Source organism: Sparus aurata, chromosome 9 (assembly GCF_900880675.1).
Source record: "Sparus aurata chromosome 9, fSpaAur1.1, whole genome shotgun sequence".
In the NCBI taxonomy this organism is placed as follows: domain Eukaryota; kingdom Metazoa; phylum Chordata; class Actinopteri; order Spariformes; family Sparidae; genus Sparus; species Sparus aurata.
This window is the reverse complement of record NC_044195.1, coordinates 14,067,413-14,094,908: the sequence shown is the minus strand read 5'-3', so window position 1 is coordinate 14,094,908 and position 27,496 is coordinate 14,067,413. Positions and strand designations below refer to the sequence as shown.

The 27,496-nt window shown below is 41.2% G+C and overlaps 1 protein-coding gene across 6 annotated transcripts in view; it reads left to right on the top strand.

Annotated features, from left to right (window-relative positions):
* Positions 1-25,260, top strand: part of LOC115588251 (probable phospholipid-transporting ATPase IH) — a 41,986-nt gene extending 16,726 nt beyond the window's left edge. Inside the window, exons 6-32 of one of the 6 annotated variants that reach the window (XR_003985299.1) lie at positions 3,053-3,181; positions 4,539-4,642; positions 4,755-4,805; positions 4,947-5,011; positions 5,127-5,208; positions 5,342-5,492; positions 5,791-5,988; positions 6,095-6,268; positions 7,060-7,226; positions 8,509-8,580; positions 9,537-9,610; positions 9,729-9,832; positions 10,557-10,738; positions 11,199-11,432; positions 12,072-12,249; positions 12,342-12,444; positions 13,279-13,424; positions 13,822-13,881; positions 15,099-15,226; positions 15,313-15,448; positions 15,930-15,953; positions 16,946-17,011; positions 17,262-17,365; positions 17,467-17,632; positions 18,265-18,379; positions 19,935-20,145; positions 21,490-21,600. Coding sequence is in view for 4 of the 6 variants with exons in the window: in XM_030428707.1 (XP_030284567.1) it covers positions 3,053-3,181; positions 4,539-4,642; positions 4,755-4,805; positions 4,947-5,011; positions 5,127-5,208; positions 5,342-5,492; positions 5,791-5,988; positions 6,095-6,268; positions 7,060-7,226; positions 8,509-8,580; positions 9,537-9,610; positions 9,729-9,832; positions 10,557-10,738; positions 11,199-11,432; positions 12,072-12,249; positions 12,342-12,444; positions 13,279-13,424; positions 13,822-13,881; positions 15,099-15,226; positions 15,313-15,448; positions 15,930-15,953; positions 16,946-17,011; positions 17,262-17,365; positions 17,467-17,632; positions 21,490-21,762 (3,171 nt within the window). In the remaining 2 variants the exon portion in view is untranslated. Of the gene's footprint in view, positions 1-3,052; positions 3,182-4,538; positions 4,643-4,754; positions 4,806-4,946; positions 5,012-5,126; positions 5,209-5,341; positions 5,493-5,790; positions 5,989-6,094; positions 6,269-7,059; positions 7,227-8,508; positions 8,581-9,536; positions 9,611-9,728; positions 9,833-10,556; positions 10,739-11,198; positions 11,433-12,071; positions 12,250-12,341; positions 12,445-13,278; positions 13,425-13,821; positions 13,882-15,098; positions 15,227-15,312; positions 15,449-15,929; positions 15,954-16,945; positions 17,012-17,261; positions 17,366-17,466; positions 17,633-18,264; positions 20,146-21,489 lie in introns of all 6 variants that reach the window. The other 5 variants (XR_003985298.1, XM_030428709.1, XM_030428707.1 and 2 more) reach the window with 5 other exon arrangements.
* Positions 25,261-27,496: the final 2,236 nt, after the last annotated feature.

Here is a 27,496-nt window from a genome sequence, read left to right as displayed (position 1 = left end):
GGTGATGTTATGTATATTTTTGTTACATCAAATCCCATGAAAGGCAACAATGTATTAGTCCGCCTCACAATACTTTGAGGTCCCTGTCCCAGTATATGGCTCCCAGTCCAAAGCCTTTTCATTTTTAATGAGGAAGGAATACTTAAGAAATGGGTCACAAATATAGACTTTTCTTTTTTCTTTTTTCTAAAAGCTTGCTAATCTCCTTAATCATCTGGGCGCTTTAGTGTTAAGAAATTGTCACTCAAGCAGTAGTAAATTGCTGGGGCCTATTTATAGCGTTTTTTAATACAGCAAGACAGTATGTGGTGTCAGCTCAAAATAAACTACAGTACCCATGTTCATAGTAATTAGGCCTGCACGATATGAGGAAAATATGCGATGTGCGATAACACCATTCAACATTGCGATGACGATATAACTTGCAATAAATAAACTAATATTGAAGTTCGCATATTATTAATTATACAGTTAATGATGGCTAACGTTAGTTTTGAATTGTTCGTGTAGGTCTTTATGGTTGTATTGCAGGTGGTGATGGAGGTTGGTTGTATTTCCTCTAGAAGTTGCAACAACTGCTCAGCATGTTTTACACAGTACCTGTGTTTGTAACACGTTGTCTCTCCTGAATCCAAAATAAGTCCATATAGCAGAAGTGCTGTTTCTTTTCACCACAAGGTCTTCGTCGACCACATTTTCATCGCTTTTCACTCTGCCCTCAGCCATCATAATCTGGCAATCACCACCAAACTGATGCCGATTAATTTTGTCAGGGTAGCTAACGGCTAGCTGGGGCTTCATCTGATTGGCCCTTGTATCCAGGGCTTCGTCTGATAGGCTAAATATTGGCATGCCCAAGGTGCATTCATGGCACATGTAAACTAAAGGATTTTTCCTATTCATCGCATGTCAGGCAGTCTTTTGCGATGTGTTTATTGCACATGTTTATATCACGATGACGATGAAAATTTGATTTATGGGACAGCCATAATAGTAGTGAATCAAAATGTTGCACAGAGAGGCTGTGTGGTTCATGTTTGTGTTTGAATAGTTTTTTGGACCACAATGGAGGTCTCCACAGAACAATAATCTGTATCAGCCTTTGGCTGCACAGACACTACATGACTGTAGGGTCAATTCATTGTTGGTTTTGGTCTCTTTATGGGGTTGTTACAATGTGATCTTTCTTTGTCTCAGCCATTTTCCAGAAAACCATGTGAAGATGTCATAACACAAAATAAAACATGACAAGCAGGTTAAATATGATAAACACCATAAAGTCTGGTTCACTCTCAAGTCAGCCAGATGTATCGTAGAGTTTTCTGAATATTAACAATGCAGGAGACGTTTCATATCTATCATCTATTAGTACGCTACAAGTTCGAACTGCCAATTGAATAATCCGCCCCTCAAGTGGTTGCTGGTTTGTTGCATTAGAAGAAGAAGAATCTTTATTTTTGTCAGATATTTTTACTTGCGACATGCAAACACACCCGAAATTTGTCCTCTGCATTTAACCAATCACTAGCTAACGTTGCTAACGCTCGCTAACATTAACATTGCTGTTAATGTTGCTAACTCTAGCTAGCTAACATTTGGTCAGTATAGTATGCCCTGCGCCTGCTTCTTCCTTTTTTTCCCACAAACTGGCAATTACCAAAACTGTTGATCACCTCCTACCATCGGTTTTATACTTTTGGCTGAAAAGCCTTGTTAGAAGCTGCAACCAACCATCAGAATTCTAACACAAACACATAAAACAATCCATTTGGACCTGACAAACGTCTTAAAATCATTAATTCACAATCAAGATGATGTTTTTAAGGAAATAATTTATTCAGCACCTTTCTACAAGCTCTGTAGGTGTATCGTTTTTTGTTTTTTTTAATGATTTGTCTACATAAAAAGTGTTATCAATATGACCTTTGATTTATAATTGCCGGCCTTATTGTCCCTTGTTGTACTGATTTTCTGTGGTTCTTTGACTTGTATGAGTGCGAAAAAAAGGTCTTGAATTGCATAATGCATGAAACATTGCATAATGTTGATGAACTCTGCAGAAACCCTGATTCTATGATGGAAATGAATAACTCCCAGCAGTGTTCATGTTCCAGGACAGATTTCAGAGTGCTAACAGTGCACAATCCGGCAGAGTAAATAAAACATCCATTAGTATTGTTTTTATTTTATACAGTAATCCTATTCCTGCAAATGTAGAGGAAAAAAAACGAAGCAGCTTCAGCAAGCTGTTACTCTACGGAAATCTTATATCTTATATCATCCAAGCATGAATGAAAACAGAGCTGTCACACTGCGTAATGTGAATGTCTAGCTCAGCACTTCCTATGTAGATGTGTAGATGGGTGTTCTTCAGTCTTGTTTCACCATTGTGCAGGAGGAGGGTATATAATGGGCGCAGGTACGTCTAATTTCTGCTGCGTCTGCTGCTCCCGTCAAGTGTGCAGAGAGTCTGTGTGAGATGTTGAGGGTCAGCCTTAGAGTTAAGCTTCAGTACAGCTTCCCAGCCTTAAAGGTTAAACAGTCTTATAGTTTGTGTTGCCATAGCAGTGGTTTTCAGTGCATTTCATTGGTCTAGAGAAAAAAAAAATATGTCACCATGCACAGAGTCCATGTCTTTCTGTCTCTGTTTGTCTGTCATCATCCCTGTCCTTCTCCGTCTTCCTCCTTTCTTTTTCTCCGTGTGTCTTCCAGCGTTTCGTGCACCGAGGTTTCTCACTGCCGTAGATCAAACAGAGAGGATTAGAGTGTGAATTGGGAGCAGGAATAATGATGAATATATTAATCATGCAAAATCAGAGAGCGTGTGTCATGTGTATGGTCACTGTGGAGACGGGATTTATCAGAGCTTAAGCTGCTCCGTTCGCATAATCCGTTATGCAACTTCTCAATCCTTTGGGGGAAAAAAGGAATGGTAAAGGATGAACAGACGATTACGCAGGTCCGTCTCTTTGTCTTCTGCTCCCTGTGTTTACATTTATTATTGATGTGTAAGGCATAATGGCTGTGCCATGTGTCTGTCCCTCTCTGTCAGGTTGGGGACATTGTTGTGGTGAGGGAGGACGAGACCTTCCCATGTGACCTCATCCTGCTCTCCTCCAGCCGCCATGATGGGACCTGCTACGTCACCACCACCAGCCTGGACGGGGAGTCCAGTCACAAGGTGCCAGGACAAGTGCATGATTTTTTATTCACAATGTTTTTAGCTCAACAAACAGGAAAGCCTTATGATTCAGTATTTCTTTAGAAGCTCAAAAAATAAAGTGTTTTAAAGTGTTTAAAAATAGACAGAAGTCCTGTCTTTTTATCAAACATGAACACTGAATTTTCAGCCCTGGATTTATACAGAAAAATACTGGGTGGAATTTAAATGTGTTTTTTCTTACTTAACATTTTGTGAGCAAAAAATAGTTGGTACTTGAAGAATGATTTAAATGATCAATAGATAAACAAAATATGTGCAGATACATTTTCTGTTGATCACCAAATTGATTAATCAAATTACTGTTTCAGCTCACGAATTATTTACATCCTTTGTTAGGCAAAAATGAAAATATTTCTCTGTTCCCTTGTATTTTTGCTGCTTCTCCTTGTCAATACTTCAGTAAACTGTGATGCATTATTCAGTATTTGCTGACATTTTCTTACATCGAATAATCAAGAAAATAATCAGAAGATTAATGAATCTCTTCTCTTAGCTGCTGCTCTATTAGGGGTCGCCACAGTGGATCATCTGTACCCATTTTGCTGGCAACCCTGGCATTGAAATCAGATTTTTACGATCGACATATTTCATTTTGTATTGCCTTTTACTCTGGATGTTCTTCCTGATGCAACACTGCCCATTTATCTAAGCTTAGAACCAGAAATTAGAAATGCTGACTCGTGCATCCTTTGCGGGTTCAGTGTCGTGCCCAAGGACTCTGTAGGTGGAGATCAAACTGCCAACCGTGTGATCAGTAGACGATCTGCTCTACCTCCTAAGCTGCACCCGGTGGATAATCAAGAAAATAATCAGCAAATTCATCAGTAATGAAAATGATTGTTAAGCTGCAGCCATGAACTTATTAACACACGAGCACAGACACAAACATGCGTGATAGTGCAGGTGACACATGGTCACACACCATGTTTCACATTGTCGCTGCCCCTCTGATTTGCATTGATGTCACTCCACACGAGGATACGCATGGCCGAGCACACACACGCACACACACACACACACACACACACACATACAGTAAATATATCCCACAGCGTAGCGTAGAGTACTCTACCCACCCTCCCACACATGCCCCAGGGGTGACCCCCTGATGCGTTCACCATCCCAGCATGCTGTCTCCTGCTGACCCGGGGAGCGGTCTATAACAGCCCACCTCCCAGGCACTCCCATCATTTAGAATATCTGCAGGAAGCCCGGCTGAAGAGTCACATGCACCCTGCTCTCATTAGTAGCTGTGGGTGACATTTTCCTCTGTTGTCTTCTCCTCTTTCCCCCTTCCTCCACCTTTCTGTCTCAGACCTATTATGCTGTACCAGATACCATGGCATTTAGAACGGAGCAGGAGGTGGATTCGCTACATGCCACTATTGAATGTGAACAACCGCAGCCCGACCTCTACAAGTGAGTGTAACACACGCTCACTGATGCACACATATTATCTGCTACCATCTTAGAGGCAGATTTTCCCTTTTAAGCGTTCTCTTAATTTCATTTTACTATGACTTTTTTGCAGATTTGTTGGACGCATCAATATTTACAAGGACAAAGAAGAGCCTGTGGCTAGGTGAGGGTGCTTCTTTTATGGAGTCATGTCCTTTTTAGATATTTTTTACTGACAAAGTAAACTCTTTTTCTCAATTAATCAAATGTCTGTCGTGGTGTTCCTAAAATAAATAAATCCAAGGATTGTGTTTCATTCTTGTAGACCACTTGGGGCTGAGAACTTGCTTCTTAGAGGAGCCACACTGAAGAACACACATCATATTTATGGTAGTGACATGTGGATTCACTCTGTTTAAAGTCTTCTCAGTGTTATTGATTGAGAACAGTTTGAGGAAAGGATTGTTGTCTTTGTTAATTCTTGCCTTGTTTTCTCTCCCCTCAGCTGTTGCAGTCTACACTGGTATGGAGACCAAGATGGCGCTAAATTACCAGTCTAAATCTCAGAAACGCTCTGCTGTAGAAAAGTACGACTAACATCCCTCATTTCTTTCACTGCACAATTAAGATGTATAATCAAGGATTCATTCAACAATTGTTTTTTGATGACTGATACATTTCCTGTTTCCTGTACCTGATCTTTGCACTGTGTTTCTGCAGGTCGATGAATGCCTTCCTGATCGTGTATCTGTGCATCCTTATCAGCAAAGCGGTGATCAACACTGTTCTGAAATACGCTTGGCAGTGGTCTCCTGACCGAGACGAGCCCTGGTACAACCACAGGACTGAGAATGAGCGCCAACGCCACGTGGTGTGTTTACCAACCTCAAAATGAAAAACACAGTCCATCCAACGGTGCTACCCTCGCTAGTCGGCACCAGAAATACTACTTAAACTTATTATGTTCTTGTTATTTACACTGTTAATTGATGATGATTATATTAAGGAATGTTCATAATGCACTTTTGACTGCTTTCTGAGTGTTGCCTAGTCTTAAGTAAATACATCTATTTCAAGGTCTGGAACATTAGTCGTTAGGAACATCCCTACTTAGCCCCCATTTCACCCAAAACTTCATAGCTGCTGTCTTTCTTCCTCGCTTACTCCAGGTGATCCGAGCATTCACAGACTTCCTGGCCTTCATGGTCTTATTCAATTACATCATCCCAGTCTCTATGTACGTGACGGTGGAGATGCAGAAATTCCTTGGCTCCTATTTCATCACCTGGGATGAGGAAATGTTCGATGAAGAGCTCGGAGAGGGCGCTCAGGTCAACACCTCCGACCTGAATGAAGAGCTGGGACAGGTACATGAGCGTGCACACACACACACGCACATTTGCATACAGTATCTGCTTCTAAACAGTTTGCAGACGTGCCCTTATCCTCCTCTCCCTCTTCCTTCCCTCCCAGGTGGAGTATGTGTTTACTGATAAGACAGGCACTCTGACTGAGAACAACATGGAGTTTATTGAATGCTGTGTCGATGGGAACGTCTACATCCCGCATGCCATCTGCAACGGCCAAATCCTCAGCGCTGCCTCCAGTATAGACATGATTGATTCCTCACCTGGAGGATACAGGAGAGTAAGTGTTTGACAAAGCTAACAGGATTGTGAATCCAGCCTGAATAGACTCTTGGCTGTGCTTACTCTGCCGCTATATAGAGGAGATGAGAGGCAAGAAAACTTTCACATATTTTAGTTTGAAAGTGTGAGTGAGCCAAACATACAGATTAATGTGTCACGTTGTCAGGCAGATGAAGTAATTATTTTTGACATTTCAGTATCATAAACAAATGTCTGCTTCGCTCATTTCCATTGCTGATAAACACAGTAGGGATACAGCTTGTTTCCAGATGAGGAAAACTATGACATTTTCTTTATAACTCCTAAGTGCTTGCTGTGTCTTACATGGAGCAAAAAAAAAGTCCTCTGGTACACAGAAAAGTGATGAGCCCTGCATTTCTGGCAGTCGCAACTGTGATTTGTTTAGATTTAATCGAAGAAAAAAATGTGTAGTCAGCATGGGCAGCAGAGGAGGAGGAAGAGGAGCACTCCTTGCCAAGACTTGAATGTACACAAAACTTTAGAGCAAAGATTTTTATGGATACCCTTTTTTACTGATATGTAATTCTGAATAAATTCTGATCAATATAGTTCAGAAATACCACAGCACTGACTGAGTAAAACCAAACATGGCCTTAAAATGGCAAGAAACTTCAGGAGTAATATTTTGAAAATGCAAAACATGTTCTGAACACCAAATCTGTGCTTCTAAAGAAGCTCTGACATTCTGTATTACCATCCAGTTCTTTGAAATGAACAGTTGCATCTATATAAAAAAAGGATTATAGATGTACAGCTTTTTGTCCGTAGGAACACGAGGATCTGTTTTTCCGGGCGCTGTGTCTGTGTCACACGGTGCAGGTGAAGGAGGAGGAAACAGTGGATGGTATCAAGAGGGGCATCCACCAGGGCCGGCCCACCTCCTTCTACATCTCCTCCTCACCGGATGAGGTGGCTTTGGTGGAGGGAATGAAAAGGTAAGAGGTTGTTTGCATTCACATCAGAGGGACGATGTAAGAACTGCCAAACTATACTCATAGTCTTTAAATTCTCGGGGAATAGGATAAATGACACTTTAATGAATCGTTGGATTTAATATTTGGTTGTCTGAAATCTCAAATGCACACATCTTGGTGACATTCCGACTGTTGTGTTGACAGAGCAGAGGTCCCTTGTTCTTTGTCCCCCCCACCCAAAAAAAACCAAAACATTCAGTTTCGGCCATAATTTCAAACCTTAATGTCAGACACAGAAGTTAATGATAGCTGCTAAATATAACTTGATCTATCTTGTGGCATTAAAAACTGAGACTTGGGAACAAACCTAACCAATATTGACATCAGAGAGTGAAACAGATGTAAATCACTTATCTCATATTAGATCGGTGTCACAGATCCTCGTACTGGTCTGGACTCCATAGTCTGATTGATTGATTGTCAATCTCTTGTCATGTCATGTATAGAAATCACTAATCACTATAATTAATAAATGGTACATTTATGGTGAATTCAACTTTAGTTGATAGTTATTTCACTGTGAATAAACAATGAAAGGCTTTTTAAACCATTTATTAAACAATTGTTTATTGGAAAGTTGCAACTGATGTTTATCTACAGTTGCTTAATAAATTATGTTTAAAACATTTTGTTGTTTATTAATGAGGGTTATCATTAGGTGTTATCGTCGCCATAGCAATTTGCTCTCCTACACATATCTGTGTGTGAAGCCTACAGTACTACTCGAACTGTAGTACACAGTTCTATAAAAAGTGTTGTGTGGTTTACTGCATATGTCTTTGCACAAAACAATAACACTGCTTCCACTAAATTAGTAAGATTAATAATGATACTAAGGAAGATGACCTCTGGAAACTGTATCTGGAGTTATATTCAAATTCTGGTGCTGGAAATTAAAAAAAAAGATTGTATTGGTGCGTCTCTTTTACGAACCACTGTGCAGTGTTTTTGCATCACATAAGCTTTAAACCAACACAGACATATGTTGTTTTGAAGCACGCTGCTATTTTCAGTCCTAACATGGCCTTTGACATACGTGAGACACACAATCCAACATGCCACACCACGGAGTGTTGCTGTCACATATTGCTTTCACAGATGTGGAGTTCTGTATTAGCTGCACTAAGGTTACACTAAGTGCGTCAGACCACCTTTAGCCTTTCCAAGAGGGTAACTCTGCAAAGTGTACACAGATACTTCTGTCAGACTATCATGAATCTTCTCCCTCACTCTGTGTTGCCAGGCTGGGTTACACCTACCTGAGACTGAAAGACAACTACATGGAGATCCTCAACAAAGATGACGAGATTGAAAGGTTGGTCAGCGAAGGCTCTGTTGTGGTTACACCGCAGGAGGGGTAATTCAGCTGATGGAGGTGTGGTCGTACATCAGCTGCCCGGAGAGAGGATTGTGTTTCATACTAAACAGCTGTTAAAAGAAAACTCTCTAAAGAGTGGAGCAGATGGTTGTTTTAAGACACTGCTCAATCAGATCCACCTGGTCCGTAAGAATGAGAGGTAGCAAGATTCCATTAGAGTGCGGTTGGGGGAAATTGTCTGAGGTTTTTGGATCTGTAGGAAGTGTTCATGTAACCAGCCTCCCTCTCCATCACTCTCTGCAGCGGCCTGTCAATAGTGAGCTATTTTAAGGAAGCGAAGGGAGCGGGAGAGGGGAGGAGGAGGGGAGACTGTATCCAGCAGATTGGAGGAAGAGGGAAAGCAAAACAGTTCCACAGTAATCTCACATTTGTTTTGTTTTTTTGTTTTTGTTTATCCATTTATAGTGAATGTGAGCCTTTTGGCCCTTTACACAGACTGCTAGTCTAAGATGCGCTGAGCATACATCACAAACCTTCGCCTGAGATCATCCATCTGTGTTGTGGTTCATTTGAATCACAGTTTGCATGTTCAAACGCTCAAGGATCATCAAACGGAGTCATTCAGTCAGAAGTGGATTTGATGACACTGCATTCAAAAGCACTTAAGAAAACATCAGATACACTAATCACACTAAATTGTGATACAGATGAAATAATGATCTGTTGAAGGTACTATTTGACAATCAGTCACTTGCTTTCTGTTTTTGACATTACCATAATAGTAAATAGGAGTTACAAAACAGGCAGAAAAAAAGGGGGTGATGTGCAAGAAGAACTGAGTCGGTGTGAAGAGGACTATTTTTATTTGCAAGACTTGAGCTAAAGCCACTGAAGAAGATTAATGAACATGAGAAAGTGAGCCCGTCTTTATGCCAGGACTGTCTGCCTTTCAGGTTTGAGCTGCTTCACGTTCTCAACTTTGACTCTGTCAGGAGGAGAATGAGCGTCATAGTGAAGTCGAGCTCAGGTAACACATATCAAGACTATGAACACATTTTATAAATCCATGATTAACCACCCTGCGTCGCTCTTGCAGTTTGTTTGAATGTTTGTTTTCTTTTTTGTGTGTGTTTGTGCGATCACAGGAGAATACCTGTTGTTTTGTAAGGGAGCAGACTCGTCCATATTTCCTCGGGTGGTGTCTGGGAAGGTGGAGCAGGTGAAAGCACGGGTGGAGCAGAATGCTGTGGTAAGTGTTCAGTTTGACCGCTACAGATATATATAGGGCATTCAGTCAGGCCAGTTTCAGCATAATTATCATTCAATGCATTAATGTTTCCTCATCTCAGGTGTGAAAGAATAAATAAAACAGGTTCAGTGACCCATGATGATTTGAATATTCTTGTCAATGATTAAATTTGTTAAAGTCGCGGTGAATATGAATTTATCAATCAGATTATAATGTCTTTTAACAATAGCTTTGTATAAAAATCTGCATTTTTATATTAACACTAGCTAGAGATCTACAAGGGGTCGATTGTTTCACCCGCAGATAATTATCACCCAGCTCTGCTCATCTTTCAGCTCATTGCTTTGGTTTTTACGGGCCACAGCTTTCCTCTTTTGGCTCGGCACCAAGTGTCAGACAGACAAAGTTAGTGACTTGCTGCCGGGAATAGTGGAGCATTCAGCAGTTTAAGAGCCAGATATTTGGAAAATCAAAGAAGAGCTAAAAGGAGAAAGAAAACTGGACTCAACTTTTGTCAGCTGGCCAGAAAGACGACTCCGAACACACGTTAAAGTGTAAAAAACAACACTTTCACCATGAAAACTTTATCTGCCTCTCTTAAGTGGCCATAAACAACCTTGAGCAATGCAAAAAGGAATTTTATTTTACTATTGTCATCTAAAAACCCATATTAAGCAAACTTACATTAGATCACGCGACAACTTCCTCCCTCTGTCTCTCACAGGAGGGGCTGCGAACTCTGTGCGTCGCCTACAAAAGGCTGTCGCACTCCGAATACGAGGAGGCGTGTCATCACCTGACCACAGCCAAGCTGGCCCTGCAGGACAGGGAGCAGAGACTGGCACAGGCCTATGACATCATCGAGAGGGACTTTGTGCTTTTGGGCGCTACGGCAGTGGAGGACAGGTCGGTCCCCGTGGAGAGAGGGGCGGGGTTTAAAAACAGTGCAGCAGCAGGGGGACTGAGGGAAGATTAATGAGTCATGAAGTCCTCTTCAAACTATTGTAATGACTCATGAGGTAAAAGAAGGTTCAGTCTGAGCTCTGATAAGTGACTTAGTACCAACCCTGCTGTGTCTTTTGTGTCTGTTTTTTTTTTATTTCATGCTCTGTTAGAAATATAAGATGTGTTTGTGCTCCAACAAGGCAGATTTCAGTATTGACCTGCAAAGGCAGTTTTCCTTAACCAATCGATTGGCTGCCTGACAGTTTGACTCCCCAGTAGATAAACTGGTGATGGGCAGGGACAGGGGTGGTCACGCATTGATGAGTTATCACCAGTTGGTAATTGATGGATTGAAGATTTGATGGATGCTTTTCCCTACCCCGCTGGAGGCTGAAACACTTATTGACGTATTGATGCGCAGGCTCCAGGAGAAAGCCGCCGACACCATTGAGTCGCTGCACAAGGCGGGGATGAAGGTTTGGGTCCTGACAGGGGACAAGATGGAGACGGCGGCGGCTACCTGCTACGCCAGCAAGCTGTTCCGTCGCAGCACCCAGATCCTGGAGCTGACCAAGAAACGCACAGAGGAACAGAGTCTGCATGATGTGCTGTTTGAACTCAACAGGACCGTTCTCAGACAACGCTCGATTTCTGGGTATGAGATAATGCATGCAGATATCTACTGTATATTAGGACTGCAACTGATACTTATTTACTATTACTAGTATTACCATCCATTAATTGGCTTTTTATTCTGTCAAGTGATTGAACCGTCACAATTTCTTCAAATGAGGGATGCACCGATTGTGAAATTCTGGCCTGATACCAAAGTTCAAAATAACAATTTGTCAGATAGCGATAAATGTGCCACTGCACACACCAGTGAGTGTCAGGTTAAGGCCAGCAGCAGTCACCAAGGCGATTATAGAGCAATAAATCAGTTCATCCCTACCTCAGATCTCTTCTCTTGTCCAATCAGCAGTCCAGAAGCTAAATGTGTTTCAACTTACTGAAATTTAAGACAGGAAAAAGGGCATTAAACTATAACCATCACATTTTTACTTAAAATGGTTAATCGATTATCAAAGTAATTGCTGATAAACATTCTGTCAATGGACTTATTGTTGGTGCTTTACAGTGTTTACACCAGTTCACATGGTCAGTGTTGTGGCTCCATGTATCACATAATCACAAATTAAATTTGCACTTATAACTGGTGAAATCAGCAGAAGATCAAGACTATCTGTTGTGATGTGTGTAAGGCTCCCTGTTGATCTGTGATATTGTGTTCCAGGTTGTCAGTCGACTGCCTCGATTTCGGTCTGATCATCGATGGGGCCACTCTGTCTGCAGTACTGAAGCCCAACCAGGAGGGAGCCGGGCCCGGCAACTACAGAGAAATTTTTCTAGAGATCTGTCGCAACTGTAGCGCTGTGCTCTGCTGTCGCATGGCACCACTGCAGAAAGCACAGGTGAGAGAACTGCACTTCACTTCACAGATATACTCAAAGCACAATCCTGAATGACGAACAGCTGAAGTGACTGAGGGTTTTGTTTTCGGCAGATTGTGAAACTAATTAAAGCTTCCAAAGAGCACCCCATAACCCTCGCCATCGGCGATGGAGCCAATGATGTCAGCATGATCTTGGAAGCACATGTGGGCATTGGTGAGGTCATTTCATCCATTAATATATCAAGTACAGTGCTTCTATTAAGAGGCTGAGTTAATTGTTTAAAAGCCCATATATACTGATGAAGACACATAATATAACAAACATTTTAGGCAAGAATCACATAAATTGGGTGATCAGTTTGTGATGGATATGTACTGAAGCAGGATGTTTAACACCTGTCAGCAAACTATCAAGATTATAGCAACTATTTAATGCAGAAATAGTAATTTGCAAACAGAATTCCTGTCTTGAAATTGAAAAAGTGCAATAAATAACCTAAATATTAAACTCGATTTTAAATTGTTTAGATATACCCACAAATTCAGCTGATCAAAGATATTAGAACTAGATGTGTTTTTGCATTTCTAGGTCGGTTTACTTAGAAATGTAGCTAGTTACTGAATACATGCATTTTGCATATTAAGAATCTACAGTTGGTCAAATCAACCTAACCAAACAAAAACAAGTAGTTTTCAGGGTTAATAGGCAGCTATCAAGAAAAACATTTCATGATTTTAAAACTGCCATGTTTCAAAGATGTAATCACAAATGTAATCAAGTATGTTGACAATGTATCTTTGATCTAAGTGCACATTTTTCTCAAATATATTCTGGTCTGATTATTTTTTGCATCTGGTTTCATAATACTGATTACAAGTCCTCCATTACTACCAAATGTTCCCTTCTAACGTATACAAGATTGACTCACCTGTATTCTACTGTTTGTATTAGTTGGGCTTAAGTGTCTGTATACAGACAGGTGTTACCATTCTCTTGTGTTACGTTCTTGATCTGATTATAACCAACCAACCTCTCTTTCTCCTGAAGGCATCATGGGTAAAGAAGGCCGACAGGCAGCAAGAAACAGTGACTATGCCATCCCCAAGTTCAAACACCTGAAGAAGATGCTGCTCGTTCACGGGCACTACTATTACATCCGAATTGCTGAACTCGTTCAGTACTTCTTCTATAAGGTACAAGACGGATGCCTCGTGTACTCAGTCATTTTAATCACTTTATAGTAATTCCCAGTGCAACACTGAGCCACAAAGAACCAGATTTTGCAGCTACTTTGACAGATTACCGGATTCATGAATCCCTGGTGCTGCGTTCTCTCCTGGATTCATGGCTACGATGATCAGTGTGGGCGGCTTCCACAGCAAGCAGTGCCCTGCCAACTGATTCATTTTTTCCTTTTGGCAGGCCAGCTCTGTGCGGCCCACTCAGTCAGCTTATAGCTCACAATCTCTGCATAAACAGAAATGTGTAGATAGTAGCATTTTTAGATTCTTCAAATCTCCTCATGTGTACTTGTCACAAGCCTATCACTCTCTCCATTCGTTGTTTTTTCTCCTCTTAAATCTTTTGCAGAATGTATGCTTCATCTTCCCTCAGTTCCTGTATCAGTTCTTCTGTGGGTTCTCCCAGCAGGTAAGCACTCAACACTGTGTTAGAGCTACAGTCCGCAAGCACCCAGCGTAGTATGTAAATATAGTCTGTACACATCACACCAGCTTTATATAATAATTAATGCTTTTCAAAAGCAGTTTAGCCACTGAGTGGCATCACTGGAGGCAGTTTATCAGATTACATGCAGCTTCCTCTGGAGACACAAAAGGCTTTATAGTCCATGTGAATACCTGTAAGACCTGTAAACACACTTGTATGTGTACATCTGGGCGAGTTACCCTTAAATGTATATTTTTTAACGCTGTAGGAATTTATATTTTCATGTTAACAATGGATTAAATGACGTAATGTGAAGAGTTTAGTACACATTGACGAAACCTCCAGAGAAGCTACCTACTTCCTCTCAGCTGTTCTGAGTGTTTTCACCTCCTTTAGCTCATTGTTTTGATTTCACAGCCCGCAAACCCCATTGCCATCAATCATGTTTCTAGCTGGAGCAGACAACTCTAATACATTAACTTCATGGTACCTGCCCTGCAATAAAAGGCTGATAAAAGCTGCTTTTCAACCACAGGAACTTTCTCTAGGGGTCAGGGACCTTTTCAGTGCATTTCCACCGCAGGGCACGGGGTCTAAATTAAGCTCAGTGTACATTATTTCAGTAGTACCTTCAAAAAGTAAAGGAACTTTGGGGGTGGTGCTTGTAGCACTGAACTTTTCTGATTGGTCGAGTACATGCAACATTTTTCAGCCACCATAGAAATCTGCTGCTGCAAACCAGCTGGTTTTTGTTTATTTTAATGAATGATGTCATACCCCAGTTGAAACACTGATTTCATGACACACAAATAAGATAACTATTGATAAGAGGACCAGCCACTTTCTGAGCCTAAAATCCCAAATTTCAAATTAAATTGTTGACCGAGAACTTGGAAATTCCGACTGCCAAGTTAAGATGGAACGCACCATTAGAGTGCGGTGGAAAGGCAGCCAACAATGTGCTGCAGGAAATTTTAAAAGTAGTTCCTCGGACTAAAAGTTCCGGGTACTTAGGGTCGAGATTTGGCAAGAAGTGAGCAACTAGCTGAAAGACCAGACATGTGTCTTCCATATTGCTAACTGTGAAATGAATGTTGCCCCCCAAGTGGCTAAAATAATGATGTAACTTAAAATTTCAGGAAGGTCTTTTCCTTTCCAGATTTCTGATGTCCTCTGTATTGTTTATTGTCCCTCTGCAGCCTCTGTACGACACCGCCTACTTGACATTGTACAACATCAGCTTCACCTCACTCCCCATCCTCCTCTACAGCCTGGTGGAGCAGCACGTCACCATGGAGACGCTCAAGAAGGACCCCTCCTTGTACAGGTGAGGTCGAAGGAGGCATGTTGTCCATGACTTTTATGATGCTATATTAGTTGCTTTTGCTCAATTTACTTTCTGCCTGTCTTTAGGGACATAGCAAAGAACTCCCTCCTCCGCTGGCCTGTCTTCCTTTATTGGACATGCCTGGGTGTGTTTGACGCTGTTATCTTCTTCTTTGGTGCCTACTTCCTGTTTGACAACACCACCTTCACCAGCAATGGCCAGGTAAGCCTCTGTCTCTGTGTCAACAGAGAAGCAAAGGTAGAAATAGAACAGTTAAAGCACTTTCAGGGAAAAGAAAAGAGAATAATGGACACAAAGTTTCTTAACGAACACTCATCCATCTCCATTGGATTTCCCATGAAAGAGGAGTTAAGGTTTACAGGCTGACTTTGTGGTCATGTTTTTGTCATTTAACAGTAAGGTTTCTATCCCAGGCCCCCGTGTAGGTCAGCAACATTGGATCTCCATTCATATCGACAACGCAATAGCATCTTTCTCTGTATTGTTAATTTGTATCATGTCAACTGTTTTGATTGCCTTTGGTCCTGTTTTTTAAGTTTGAAACATCCTGAAATTTCATTTTACCCTTTGTCCTGATTCCTTTCTCTTTTTTCTTCCCCCTCCTTCTCTCTGCTTCCTCTCTCTTTATTTTGCTCCTCTTCTTCTTCTTTTACTATTTCTTTCTCTTCTTCTTCTTCCTCAGCTTATGACCACCAACACACAGATGGTAAGCCTGTCTCCCTCCCTGTCAGCTCTCTCTGTCTTTCACGCTTTTTTAGTTCCTGTCGTACCGTTTAAGCTTTCAGTTTGACCGTTTCATCCCGTTTCATCCTCTCTCACTTCACATCATCCATGCACTTTCATTTCAATGTGTAGTTTTTCCAGTGCTCCATTATTCCCCCTAATCTCTGTAAAGCCCCGAATCCTGCACAGTACCTGATCCTAACAACTCCACTGACATAGTAGAAACCTTAGACGCTCCCCCACATTATCCTTGTGTTTCGTTGTGGTAGTAGATGGAGTATTGCTAGTATGTACTATAGATTAAGATCCAACATCTGTTTGTTGTTCTGTCTAATGTGTAAGTGCATTTGTGTGTGTATATGTGTGTACTTGTACGTCCCTGTGTTTGTGGTAGCAGTTCTTGGGGTTGGTTGGGTTTTAATTTCACTGCTCCAGCATCCGGTGGCTGGTCTGTTTTCATCTTTGTGTACGGATGACAAACACTCTCCGAAACGGGTTTAAAACAGAAATTCGTAGTATTTTTCTTATCCACAAAGGAAAGGATTAATCAATGAATGAATTCAAGCAAAGAAATGTGCTGTGGTACCAACAACCAGCTGTGGTTATTACATAAAAAAAAAACCTGTTTCTCTATGTTGATCTCTCCCTCCCTCCACCCTCCTCCCTCCCAACTCTCATTCCATCTGTTCACTTCCCGATGTCTGCCTGAACCTTTCTAGGATTTTAGCGGGTGAATCATGTGGATGCTAAGAGGTGATGGGAAAATATGCTCAGATAATTGGCCCCAGAGCTTAAATGAAGAGTCCAAGAGAATCCTTTTTTTTTTTTAGATATGATGTCAGATGGCTTTTGGCTCCTTTTATGTGCTCGAATATGCACTGCAAAACCACAGGGTGTTCACTATTAAACAACCCATGGATGCAGGTGTGTGACTGATGTGACCACTAACCCTGTTCTCCCTCTCTTCCCTGGCAGATGTTTGGGAACTGGACCTTTGGGACTCTCGTCTTTACTGTGCTGGTGTTCACCGTTACGCTCAAGGTGTGTGATGCACATGCTGGACACTCTTGTCTATTGCATTGCATAATCCCTCCAATCCGCATGAGTTCATTACCGCTGCACACGTGCCCGATCACATGCAGGCGTGCGGTACTCATGTTAACTAGTGTGTTACATAAATGATCGACTACACTGGCCGCTCTGTTTGCACAACAGTCAAACCCTGAAGCCAGAGCTATCGACTTCATTGACTGGTTGAGTGTTTACTATGTATTTATTCTGTTTGTTTCAGCTTGCCTTGGACACACACCACTGGACCTGGATCAATCACTTTGTCATCTGGGGGTCGTTGCTTTTCTACGTTATTTTCTCTCTTCTCTGGGGAGGCATTATTTGGTATAATCCGCTTTTTTTTTTATCTTCATCATCAATAACCTTAATGTTGATTAAGATGTTTCTAAAAATCTGATCATTTTCTGTGTCCTGCTTCTGCTCAGGCCCTTCCTGAACTACCAGAGGATGTACTACGTGTTCATGCAGATGCTGTCCAGTGGTCCGGCCTGGCTCAGCATCATCCTGCTCATTACAGTCAGCTTGCTGCCAGATGTCATTAAGAAGGTCCTCTGCAGGACCATGTGTCCCACAGCCACCGAACGCGCACAGGTAAGAGCTTGACTCCAAGGTCAAACTGAAGCTTTGAATTGTTTTGTTGGAGTTTAGATTTTTTTTTTCCTTGCTTTGCTAAAACCATAAACTAATGACTAATTAATGCTTTCCCCATTTTTAAGAAAGATAAAAAATGTTAGCACGTAACACATTTCAGTTTCCAACCTGTATAATTGTCTCATATCCTAGCTGATATTTTGACGGTAATAAACTGTACAAGCAGGCAGCAAATCTTTTCTACACTATTAATCATCCAGTAAGACCATTAGAATCCCTAATAGCTTTGAGTGACAGCGTGTTTTAGAATGACTTCCTGTTCCCTGTGGCTTAGCTTCACCTTCCCGTGAAGGGAGGTTCACCGTGAATGGAAAAATGAATGAAAGGTCTGACAGATTTCTTCCTGCTGTGCTCTTTCTTCTCCTTTCTCCCTTCTCGCTGCACCTTAATGGACCACCATAATCACAATTCACACCACCCTCCATCCCCATCACTCCTTTCTCCCTTTTTCCTTTTCTTTAATTTCCTTTCATCACTCTCTCCTCTCCTCCTCTTGTTTCCCCCCACTGCTCCTGTGTGTGCCTGTGACTCTGCCCTCTGCACCCGCTCGCTCTTTCTGGGGGTAACTGCAGTCCACTCGCCCGTGCCTTACTGTGGAGCCGTCCACCATCTTCATGCTTTCTCAGTCCTCCAGCAGAATGAGTTTCTGATTGGCCCAGAGAGAGGAGAGAGGAGCACGAAGAGGAGGTGACTCTTTCTTTTAAGCCCTTATCTTTATGTGCATGCTGGCATGTCCCAGTGTAAACCACTTATCACTGTCTCAACACCTTGCTTAATGTGACACTAACTATGAGGGCGCTCATGACGACAATAGTGAATGTTTGATTTGCAGGCCAGCTTATAACTGTATATTTCTGCTTCTAAAAATGCTCTCTTCCGTTTGTGAAGTAAACTTTTATCTCATATATGTCATGTTTTAAATTTACCGTTTAAGAGATTTAAATTGCATGCACTACACCATGTTTCTTTTGTTTTTCATATTGTCACATTGTCCTGCGTTTTTTTTAGATAAGATGGTGTGTGTGGGATCAGTTTGCTGAGATTGTCAGAAACAGACCAAGTCTTGGATTTTGCAGAATTTCTTTCATGTGTAACAGCAGTTTTTTTATGTACTGTGGGACTGAAAGGAAGAGCAGATTAATGGAGAATGTACCAAAAATGTATTATCAAACCTTTTGATAGATTAATGTTTAAGTCTGTTTTAAAGCAAAAATACCTAAACTCTATAGATAGATAGATAGATAGATAAGCTTTATTTTCAGATTCAAGGTCCATACAAAAAATAAAAGCAAGACACACAGTACAAAAGGATCTATAATCTTTCATCTGTAGATTTTCAGATTTTCAGATTTTTACATCATTGTTAATTAAATATTTTGTGGTTTTGGACCTGTCTATTTTCTGACATTTATACTCAATGGGATTACTCGAGAAAAAAATGGTATTTAAAAAAAAAATTAATAAATATTACCAACTATAGAATGATAACAATAACAGAACTAACAGATATTTTCCATTACCAGTTAATCTCCAGTATCTGTCTACAATTAACTATTTAGTCTATAAAATGTCAAGAGTTGTGGAAAATGCTGATTACAATTTGCTAGAGCCTAAAGTGACATTTAAATTGCATATTTTGTCCAATCAACAATCCCAAACCCCAGAAATCTTCATTGAATTAAAAAGGAAAGAAAGGTGGCAAATCCTTTCATTTTTGCTTTAAAAATGACTGAAACAATTAATTGACTATCCAAATAAATCGGCATTCATTGTCTTTTGTTTGACTAATCGTTGCAGCTCTCCCCAAAAGTGGGGTTAGCACCTGTATTTTGCCAAACAGGCGTCAAATGTGGTCTAAACAGCTGTTCCACACTGAGATCTGCTGTGAAGTCACATTCAGAGTTGGTCAGTGACGTGACAGTGATGTCATATTCTCGAGCTGCAGGGAGGAGTGAAGGTTGCCACAGTTTTCGATCCTCAAAATCAAATGTGTGTGAGGATGTAAAATCTGCTCACAAGTGGTCAATTGAAAACAATTTTGAGCCGAAGTGCCAGCTGTGTGAACCATAGACTTCTTCAACTTGATCTACACACAGGCTGGATATACACTCGGCTGGTACATCTGTCTAAAACTTATCAATACGTGGAATCAATGAAAGTGAGAGCTGAGTATATCTGGATACAAGACACAAGGTCAGACCAGGTTCCATTATGACCTCCTTTCCTTTGACGTCATCCACAGAAGGTAAGGACAGCAGGGTCCCTGGAGGGCTGTGTGGCTCCGGGCTCTGCAGGTGAGAGGGACCTGCTCCACCCTGATAGGACCTGTGAGGGAGACAGTGGAGCAAAAGCTGCTAGGACCTATCACTCCATGATGACACACAGCCACAGCACCCCGCACAGCAAACCCTAAAGTGCACCCCCACCCCCCAAGTTGGGCTAGGGTCACCATGGTAACAGCACTCAGAGGGCGTTGGCCGCGGGGAGACTGGGTTCTTAACGCTGCTGCCATGAAGCTTGCTGCTACTCTGCACCGCATGGGGCATTGTGTCATGCTATGGCTCAGGCCAGGGGGTGGGAAGTGTCTGCATGAGACGTTTCCTTCCGTCAAATTTCCTTTTCGGAATCACAATCTCCAATTAACTCTGCAGTGCTGGTTCCAAAGCGTGCTGTGCTTCTCGCTGCATGTGGGGTGGGAATTATGTTGATCTGGGTGCAAGCCAAATGAGACATTTAATCCAGTCTTTATTAGATCAAGGCTACTTAAAATCCGCTGCCATTTGTCATGTGGGGCTCCAGTAAGCAGACGGTTTGTTGTGACTCATTATTGGTCCTGGACTGTAGCTGAAGATAGATGTGAGGGTAAGGTAAAGGTGCTCAGAGTAAATGTTCTGGGTCAAACTCTCAAGATTTAGAGGTTTGTATAGATATGATTAACATTATGATTTATAGGTTTCTTAATCCATTACTGATGCAACAGACAGAACTGATTTAGAAAAATCAAGGTTGGCCGTGGCAGTGGCAGGCTATATGCTGTACACATTAAAGCTGAAAAGTGTCATCTGGTATCAGGGATACTGGTGACATCTGCTGTTGGGAGGTGGAATAGAAAATTGTGTCTTCATTTCAGAATAGGAATGCACTGATTCCGCTGAACTTCTAGCTGTGTACAGTACATTTTGCCCATAGAAAGTGCTGATACATATTGTTGTTTTGTTGTTGTGACAGAGAAACAAAGAAATCTCTATTTTTGAAGTTATACAGCCGTTCATTACACTGTCTTTGATAGAGCACAGATTGTATGAAACAGTCTTTAATATAAGTGTTTTTAACATGAAAAAGATTCAAGATAAATAGAAATAAGATAAATAAAGAGCCTTTTTAGCCTACTATTGAACTGCCTACTCAATGATAAAAAAAAAGGTGATGCTGTGCTCAGAGGATCTTTCATTGCATCCCTATTTCTATGCATGCTTAATCTAACTTGTCTATTAATCATAATGGGAATTTTTTATCATTGTTAGGCAACTTGTTTCCAGTGTCCACACTTCATGGATTTCTGTGTCCATTTTGTTTTGGTGAATTTGATCCAGGGTTCCATGACGTGGTGTCATTAAAACTAAACATCTCAACATCTAGAACAAGCCTTCTGAATATAACCCTGCTGTTGGATCTCATGCATTAACCTGTCTTACGTCCTTTCACATCTGCATGCATGGCGCAATGATTCTGATATCCTTTTTATTTTCCTTTGTTCAGGATTATGTCATTATGGCACTTCTTCCATCTCTCTGCAGGATCATGAAAAGCTGTCGCAGGGTGGCGTGGCCGAGTCGACTCCACTGTCCCCTCGCCGATCCTACAAAGGCACGAGCACGGACTCCTCTCACCTCCACCTCGGCGCTGTGGAGATGCTGTCGCTCCGTCGGTCTGAGCCCCTTCCCCAGAAACTACTGGCCCACTTGGCGGAAGGGGGAGGGGCAGATTTCTGCTCTCTCAGCCCCTACAGGCTGAGACTCTCGGGGGCTGGATTTGCCTACTACGCTCCAGGGCCGGAGACCTCTGTGTGAACACGAGCGCGGACTCTGGCACTGTGTGTACATGAATCTGGTGGGCTGAAACTTAAAGTGCATCTCGCGATGTGCAACCAAGATCTCAAGGGTCGAGGATTTCTAGAGCAAAACACAAACAAACATGTTCACACACACATCAACCTCTTTGCTGAGTTCACCATGTGCATTTTCTGGGCTACACCTGAGTGGATGACCCTTTAGAAATTGTAGCCCTGACGCATCATCTTCATACTTTTTGTTTCCGTGTAGTTCTTGTCTTAGTCTCATCAAAGTTCCCACCCAACTTTCACTTGAAAAAGTCTAAGAACGAAAGGGGGAACCATGTGCGGACGTGCATTGTTTCATGCACTATTGAACTGTCCTGTTTCAACACGTTGGACATTTTTGTATTCCTCGTCCTCATTTCCGGTCTCGAGTTCTTGCCTGTTCCTCCATTTTCACGTCCTTTTTGCTCCTTTGTAAACATTCTTCGGAAACATTTATGTACAGTATGTGGTCTGGCCAAGTAAGGGGCAAGCTTAGCCCTTTAGATGTGTGTGCGTGTGCGTGTGCATGTGCGCGAGTGTATGCATGAATTTGCCTGTTGCCGTATGTTTCTATGTGACACACCTTTGCCTTACAGGTAACCACACAGCAGCAGGCTAGGAGCCAAAGGGTGTAAAAGAAACAAAAAAAAAAGAGAAGCAGAAGTGGTGTTTTACAAAGCCTTACACTCACACACACCCATCAGCTGAGGGGGAGAAAAGAGGAAAATCTGAAGAGGGATGTGCAGTATTCTAGCCACCCTGCCTTAATTCATAGATACTCATTTTTAGTGGATTATATTTCTAGGTCAGTTTAAAGATATTTGTGAGTGGACAGGAAGGTTCAGAGGGCATACATGTCTGGTACAGTGTGTCTCTTCTTTCACTCTCACAATCATGTTTGGTGTCCTTATCTGCCGTTGTAGCATGTCGGATCTCTGCTGCATGCTGATCTGTTCTTCTCTCGGGTCTTCCTTATACCTCTTCAACACAGACATCATTCATTACGAAACATATCATGACACCTTGGCTGAATCCAAATGCCCAGACTTCACTTTTGCAGACTTGCAGACTTTGGGGGGGCTCGTTCACCGTTTGTCTGCGAGTGCTGAGGGTTCTCCAAACCCACAATTCATCCAGTCCACAAGGGTTGTCTTGTCGAGCAGTCTCAGAGAGTCAGATTGGGCTGCAGACCTAACTGGACTTATTGGTTCAGTACCCACAATTCACTGCAATATGAGCGTGAAAAAGTTTTTCCCAATTTCTGAGCAAATACATTTTAAAAACCCATCATGAATGTAAAACAATTAATCAAAAAGTCCCTTGACAACAGACAGGAAGATAATATATTCATCAGGTGTTGACTCATTTCAGCTCATTAATGAGTTCCTCACACTGACTAAGCTGCTGAGTGGCTCGAACTAGTAAAGACTCATTATTTACAGATTACTTAATCATTAGTTACTCTTTATGTCATCATTCAAGTCGAGTGAAACACAGTACTGATTAGTAACCAAGTAGGCTCAATAAATACTAATTACTTAATCATAAGTTGCTTTATTTGTGATCTTCAGGAGTGAAACATAATACTGAAATGCATTCTATAGTTGGAGTGTTTAGGCCTGTCTACCAGCATCTTATACAGACCTGCAGTCTCATAACCTTGACGTGGCTTGACGTCACGGCGTGTTCAGCTGAAGTCTGCCAGAGCTCAGTCCTCCAGTCCAGAAGGTGGAGATTTGAATTCAGCCCTTTTCTTTCTCATGACGATGAGCCCACTGTGCACACACCCGCCTCCATGTGGCCGCGTCGGGCAACAGCAGCAGCCCGACGCCGATGGAGTCTTTATTTATTGATGTCCTAAATGACTTGTTGCATTGTGCTTGTGTGTTTGCTGCCATGCTCTGTGTTATGCAAAAGTTGTATGTAAGAATGCTAATGTCATGTCGTCATGTTATAAGAGGTTTTTCTCTGTGTTGCATTAATCCATGAGTTTTTATGTATCGTACGAAAATTATTGATGGCGGTCACTGTTGATGTATGGATGTAACTTAAAAACTTTTGATATATATTGTAGTGAGAAGAGGGTGTTATATATATATATATATATATATATATATATATATATATATATATATAGTATATATATAGTCTGTTGTAGGTAGGGGAGACTTGAATCGGCGATGTCACAATCAAATCAATAGAATGTTGAACTGATTTGTCCATCATGTCCTCCAGCTAAAGATTGTAGCTCATTATGGATGAACGTCTCTTCTGCATTTCTAACATCCGAAGTCCTCTTTGTCCAAAGCATATCTGTGGTGTTGCACAGCGAGTGACTGACTCTGGAAGTCTTTGAATGTCAGATTCTGAAACATTTTTCTATGTTTATACAGTTTATTTTCATACACATCACCATCTGCCAACATTTATAGATATAGTAACAGGTGTTCAAATTTTTTTTTACTGGGGCACGGATGATTTATCAGTTTGGTTGGAGGTCATGATTTGTCTTTTTCAATTTTCACTCAAAGCCCCCACAGGTGTTTGGACTTGGGGGCTCACTCTGACCTCACTAGACTAATAATAAAAGAGCCTTGGTGCTTGTTATGCAGTGTCCCACCTCACTGTGCTGTTGCCATATTCTACATGTCACATTCTACCACAATAATGCTGTAAGGTCTATTTTACTTTAATAATATACCGGGGAACTCTTTGTAGTCACTCTTCAAACACAGTTTGTTAGCAGAGTCCTTTCACAGCTCAGTTTTTCACTACTTACTCGTCATTTTTGTTTTTTCCATTCTGAATATTTCTTTTGCTACTTTTGTATCCCAGAGAAAAAAACAAACTATATTTTAACTCTGTTAGAATGTACGTTCGAGTTTATAACCAAAATGAGAGCAACATATACATTATATGATTCATTAGAGATTTACCAGTAGGTTTACACACTGCACTTTGTTCTACAACTGATCGGTTTTCCCCTAAAAACAAGGTCTATTGTCTGTCGACTGGGGTTTATAAGTGTTCACTCCTCCTCACAAGTTATTTTTCTAAGAAGATTGTAGTGGGTGAGATAAAAAAAAGTGACCAAATAACTTGAATGGAATGGACTGTCTGTAGGCGTCTCAAATGGGTTTATCGCACCAGCCTTCTACTGCTGATCAGAATGTCAAACTGCTTTTTTTCTAAGTCCATCAGCAGAACAGCAGGTGCTTCTCCTGTCATTCCTGAGCTTGGCGAAGGTCTGAAATGTTGACTTGTGTGCTCGGAGCAGCACACTTCATATCATACCTTCAGTACAGCACTGTTTGTATTACTAAACAGGTTTTGAGAATTTACTTTTCATGGGGGGGGAATAAAGATTTTAAAAGTTCACCTGTTTACTTTTTGCCAGCCTGTCTGTAGCAAATGAGGGCAAAGCACTGTATTGTCATTCTGCTTGTAATAAAGAAAGAGTGAAAACATTTTCCTCTGTGTTACTATTAATGTCAGAACATTTTGTTTGCCATTACATTCTAACTTGTGCTGTCATCATTCACTACCCCCGTTTGTTTTCAGGCAGACCTGCCTCTCATTGCTCCTAATCAGCCAACTGTGGCTTTATGCTCCCAATGTTTGAAACAAAGCTAAAAAAAAAAAAAGAAGATCCCTGTTTGACTCCCCATTTGTAGCTAAAATGTGATTAAAGTCCCTCTACGGTTGCACAATTTGCAAGAGAACAAGAAAGTGTGCCCTTCCAGTGGAGAAAACACTGCCCTGCATGCTAGAAAAAATTGTTATCCACCAGTAACCAGTATTAATAATGATGATGGGCCACATTGTAATTATATTTAGAAAAATAACTACTTTTTTTGCTCAAACTTAAAGCAATATAACCTGTAAGTATGTCATTTTAGTCCAAATCATTTAAAAATATTGACTAAAATTGTCAACAGAATGTAAAGAACTAATGTTTTGATGTCTTCATATTGTGTTGATGTTGATATCTACAGAGGTTAGCATGCTAACTAGCTAGCCCCTTCCCATCTCAAGATCTAGTCCGTGTAAACGACAACACTCCTCTGGTGCTCTGAGCTCTCAGTCTAGACCACTAGCTGCACTGCTAACTGAGCTAACCAGCAAACAGCAGTTTCAGTTTTAACAGTCAGTGGTTACTCTGGTTATATCCTATTTGTTTGGAGTATAATTTCGTCAGGTGAAGTACATACTGATTGCACGCTGTAATGGCTCAAAAAATGACACCATCCGTGCACAGAGTGGTTCCTTATAAACCCCGCTAAGCTATTCAGCCTGCCACTGGGCTGGATTTGTAACGCAAAAACCGAAAAGGAAACAAGTAACGACAGCGAGTCAACTAAAACAGGAGGAGGCATTGTTTTCCCTGGTTGCTATCTCCGAGTACCTGTGTAACAACTGGAACAGCTGTGAAAACTCTACACTGCAAAAGACAAACAACCCTGCTGATGGTGGCGGCAAAGAAAGTGAAGAGGGGCAGTGACAGGAACCCAGGTGAAACAAGCGTGAGCGGACAGCATTCACTCGATGGAGTGCTGCGGTGTTGTGCCAAAGTCTGTATGTATGCTTCTCCTTACTACTGGGACTCAAGACGGTTTCTACTGTAAGTAGTAACACCTGCCTATTTATAAACACAACATGCTGATTTACTCTGCCTTCTCATAGCACTGAGATCAGGTTTACTTGGTCAAGTTGGGTTACTTATTACAGTTGTTTTTTTCTTTGGACTATAGCCAACCTGCTAAAGGTAGCCATGTTGCTAACGTCACTATTACCACATGGAAATGCTAGCAGGGGGGAATATGGAAAGTTATTTCTGCGCCAAGTGTTAAAAGTACAAGTAAGTAAATAAAGTAAATTATGAATATATTAGCACGTATACTACAAGTTAACTGCTGATGATCAGATATGATATTCAGCATTTTTCTGATAGGAATCAACGTTTTTTTTATCTGATTGCAGATAAATTGATAAAATACTGCAGTGCTTTGGCTGGTATGCAGCATCCAATCTGCAAAGTAACAAGTGATTAAAGTTTTCAAATAAATGTAGAGGAATATTAAATGCAATATTTGCCTCCAAAGCTGTTGTGGAGTGGAAATTTACGTTCAATCACTGCTAAACACGCATATAATGCAAAAGACCCTTTCTAGAGGTTTGTCCATTCTAGGCTACTGTAGAAACATGGCAGTGCAACATGGCATACACAGTGGAAGAGGACCTGCTCCTCCGTAAAAATGTAAAGCTCATTCTAAGGAAAAAAGAACTCTACAATTGTTAATTTCATTAATCACTTTTATATTACTTAATTATACAGTTATGAAAACATCATTCTGAATATTATATTCATTTTCTGCCAATAGATCCATCTGAATCCTACACACTGGACCTGACTACAACTTAAGCTCCAATATATTCATGTCTTTTTAGGCCAAATTATTGCCGTTTAATGAAAATGCAACTTGAATTGACTCTTGCTTAAAGTAGCCCAGCCATGTCTGTCATCTGTGACCAGTCACCAGCAAGACCAGTTGTGTTGTGTTTTGGTGTTACGTTGTGTTTTGGTGCTGGTCTATGCAGTTTTTTCCAGCAGGGTTGTGTCGTCACATCGTGCCAATGCAGCATAACCAATGGTGTGTGACCAGCAGTGCTTTTTGTGTTTTTAGAGAAGAGTCTCTTCCATGACA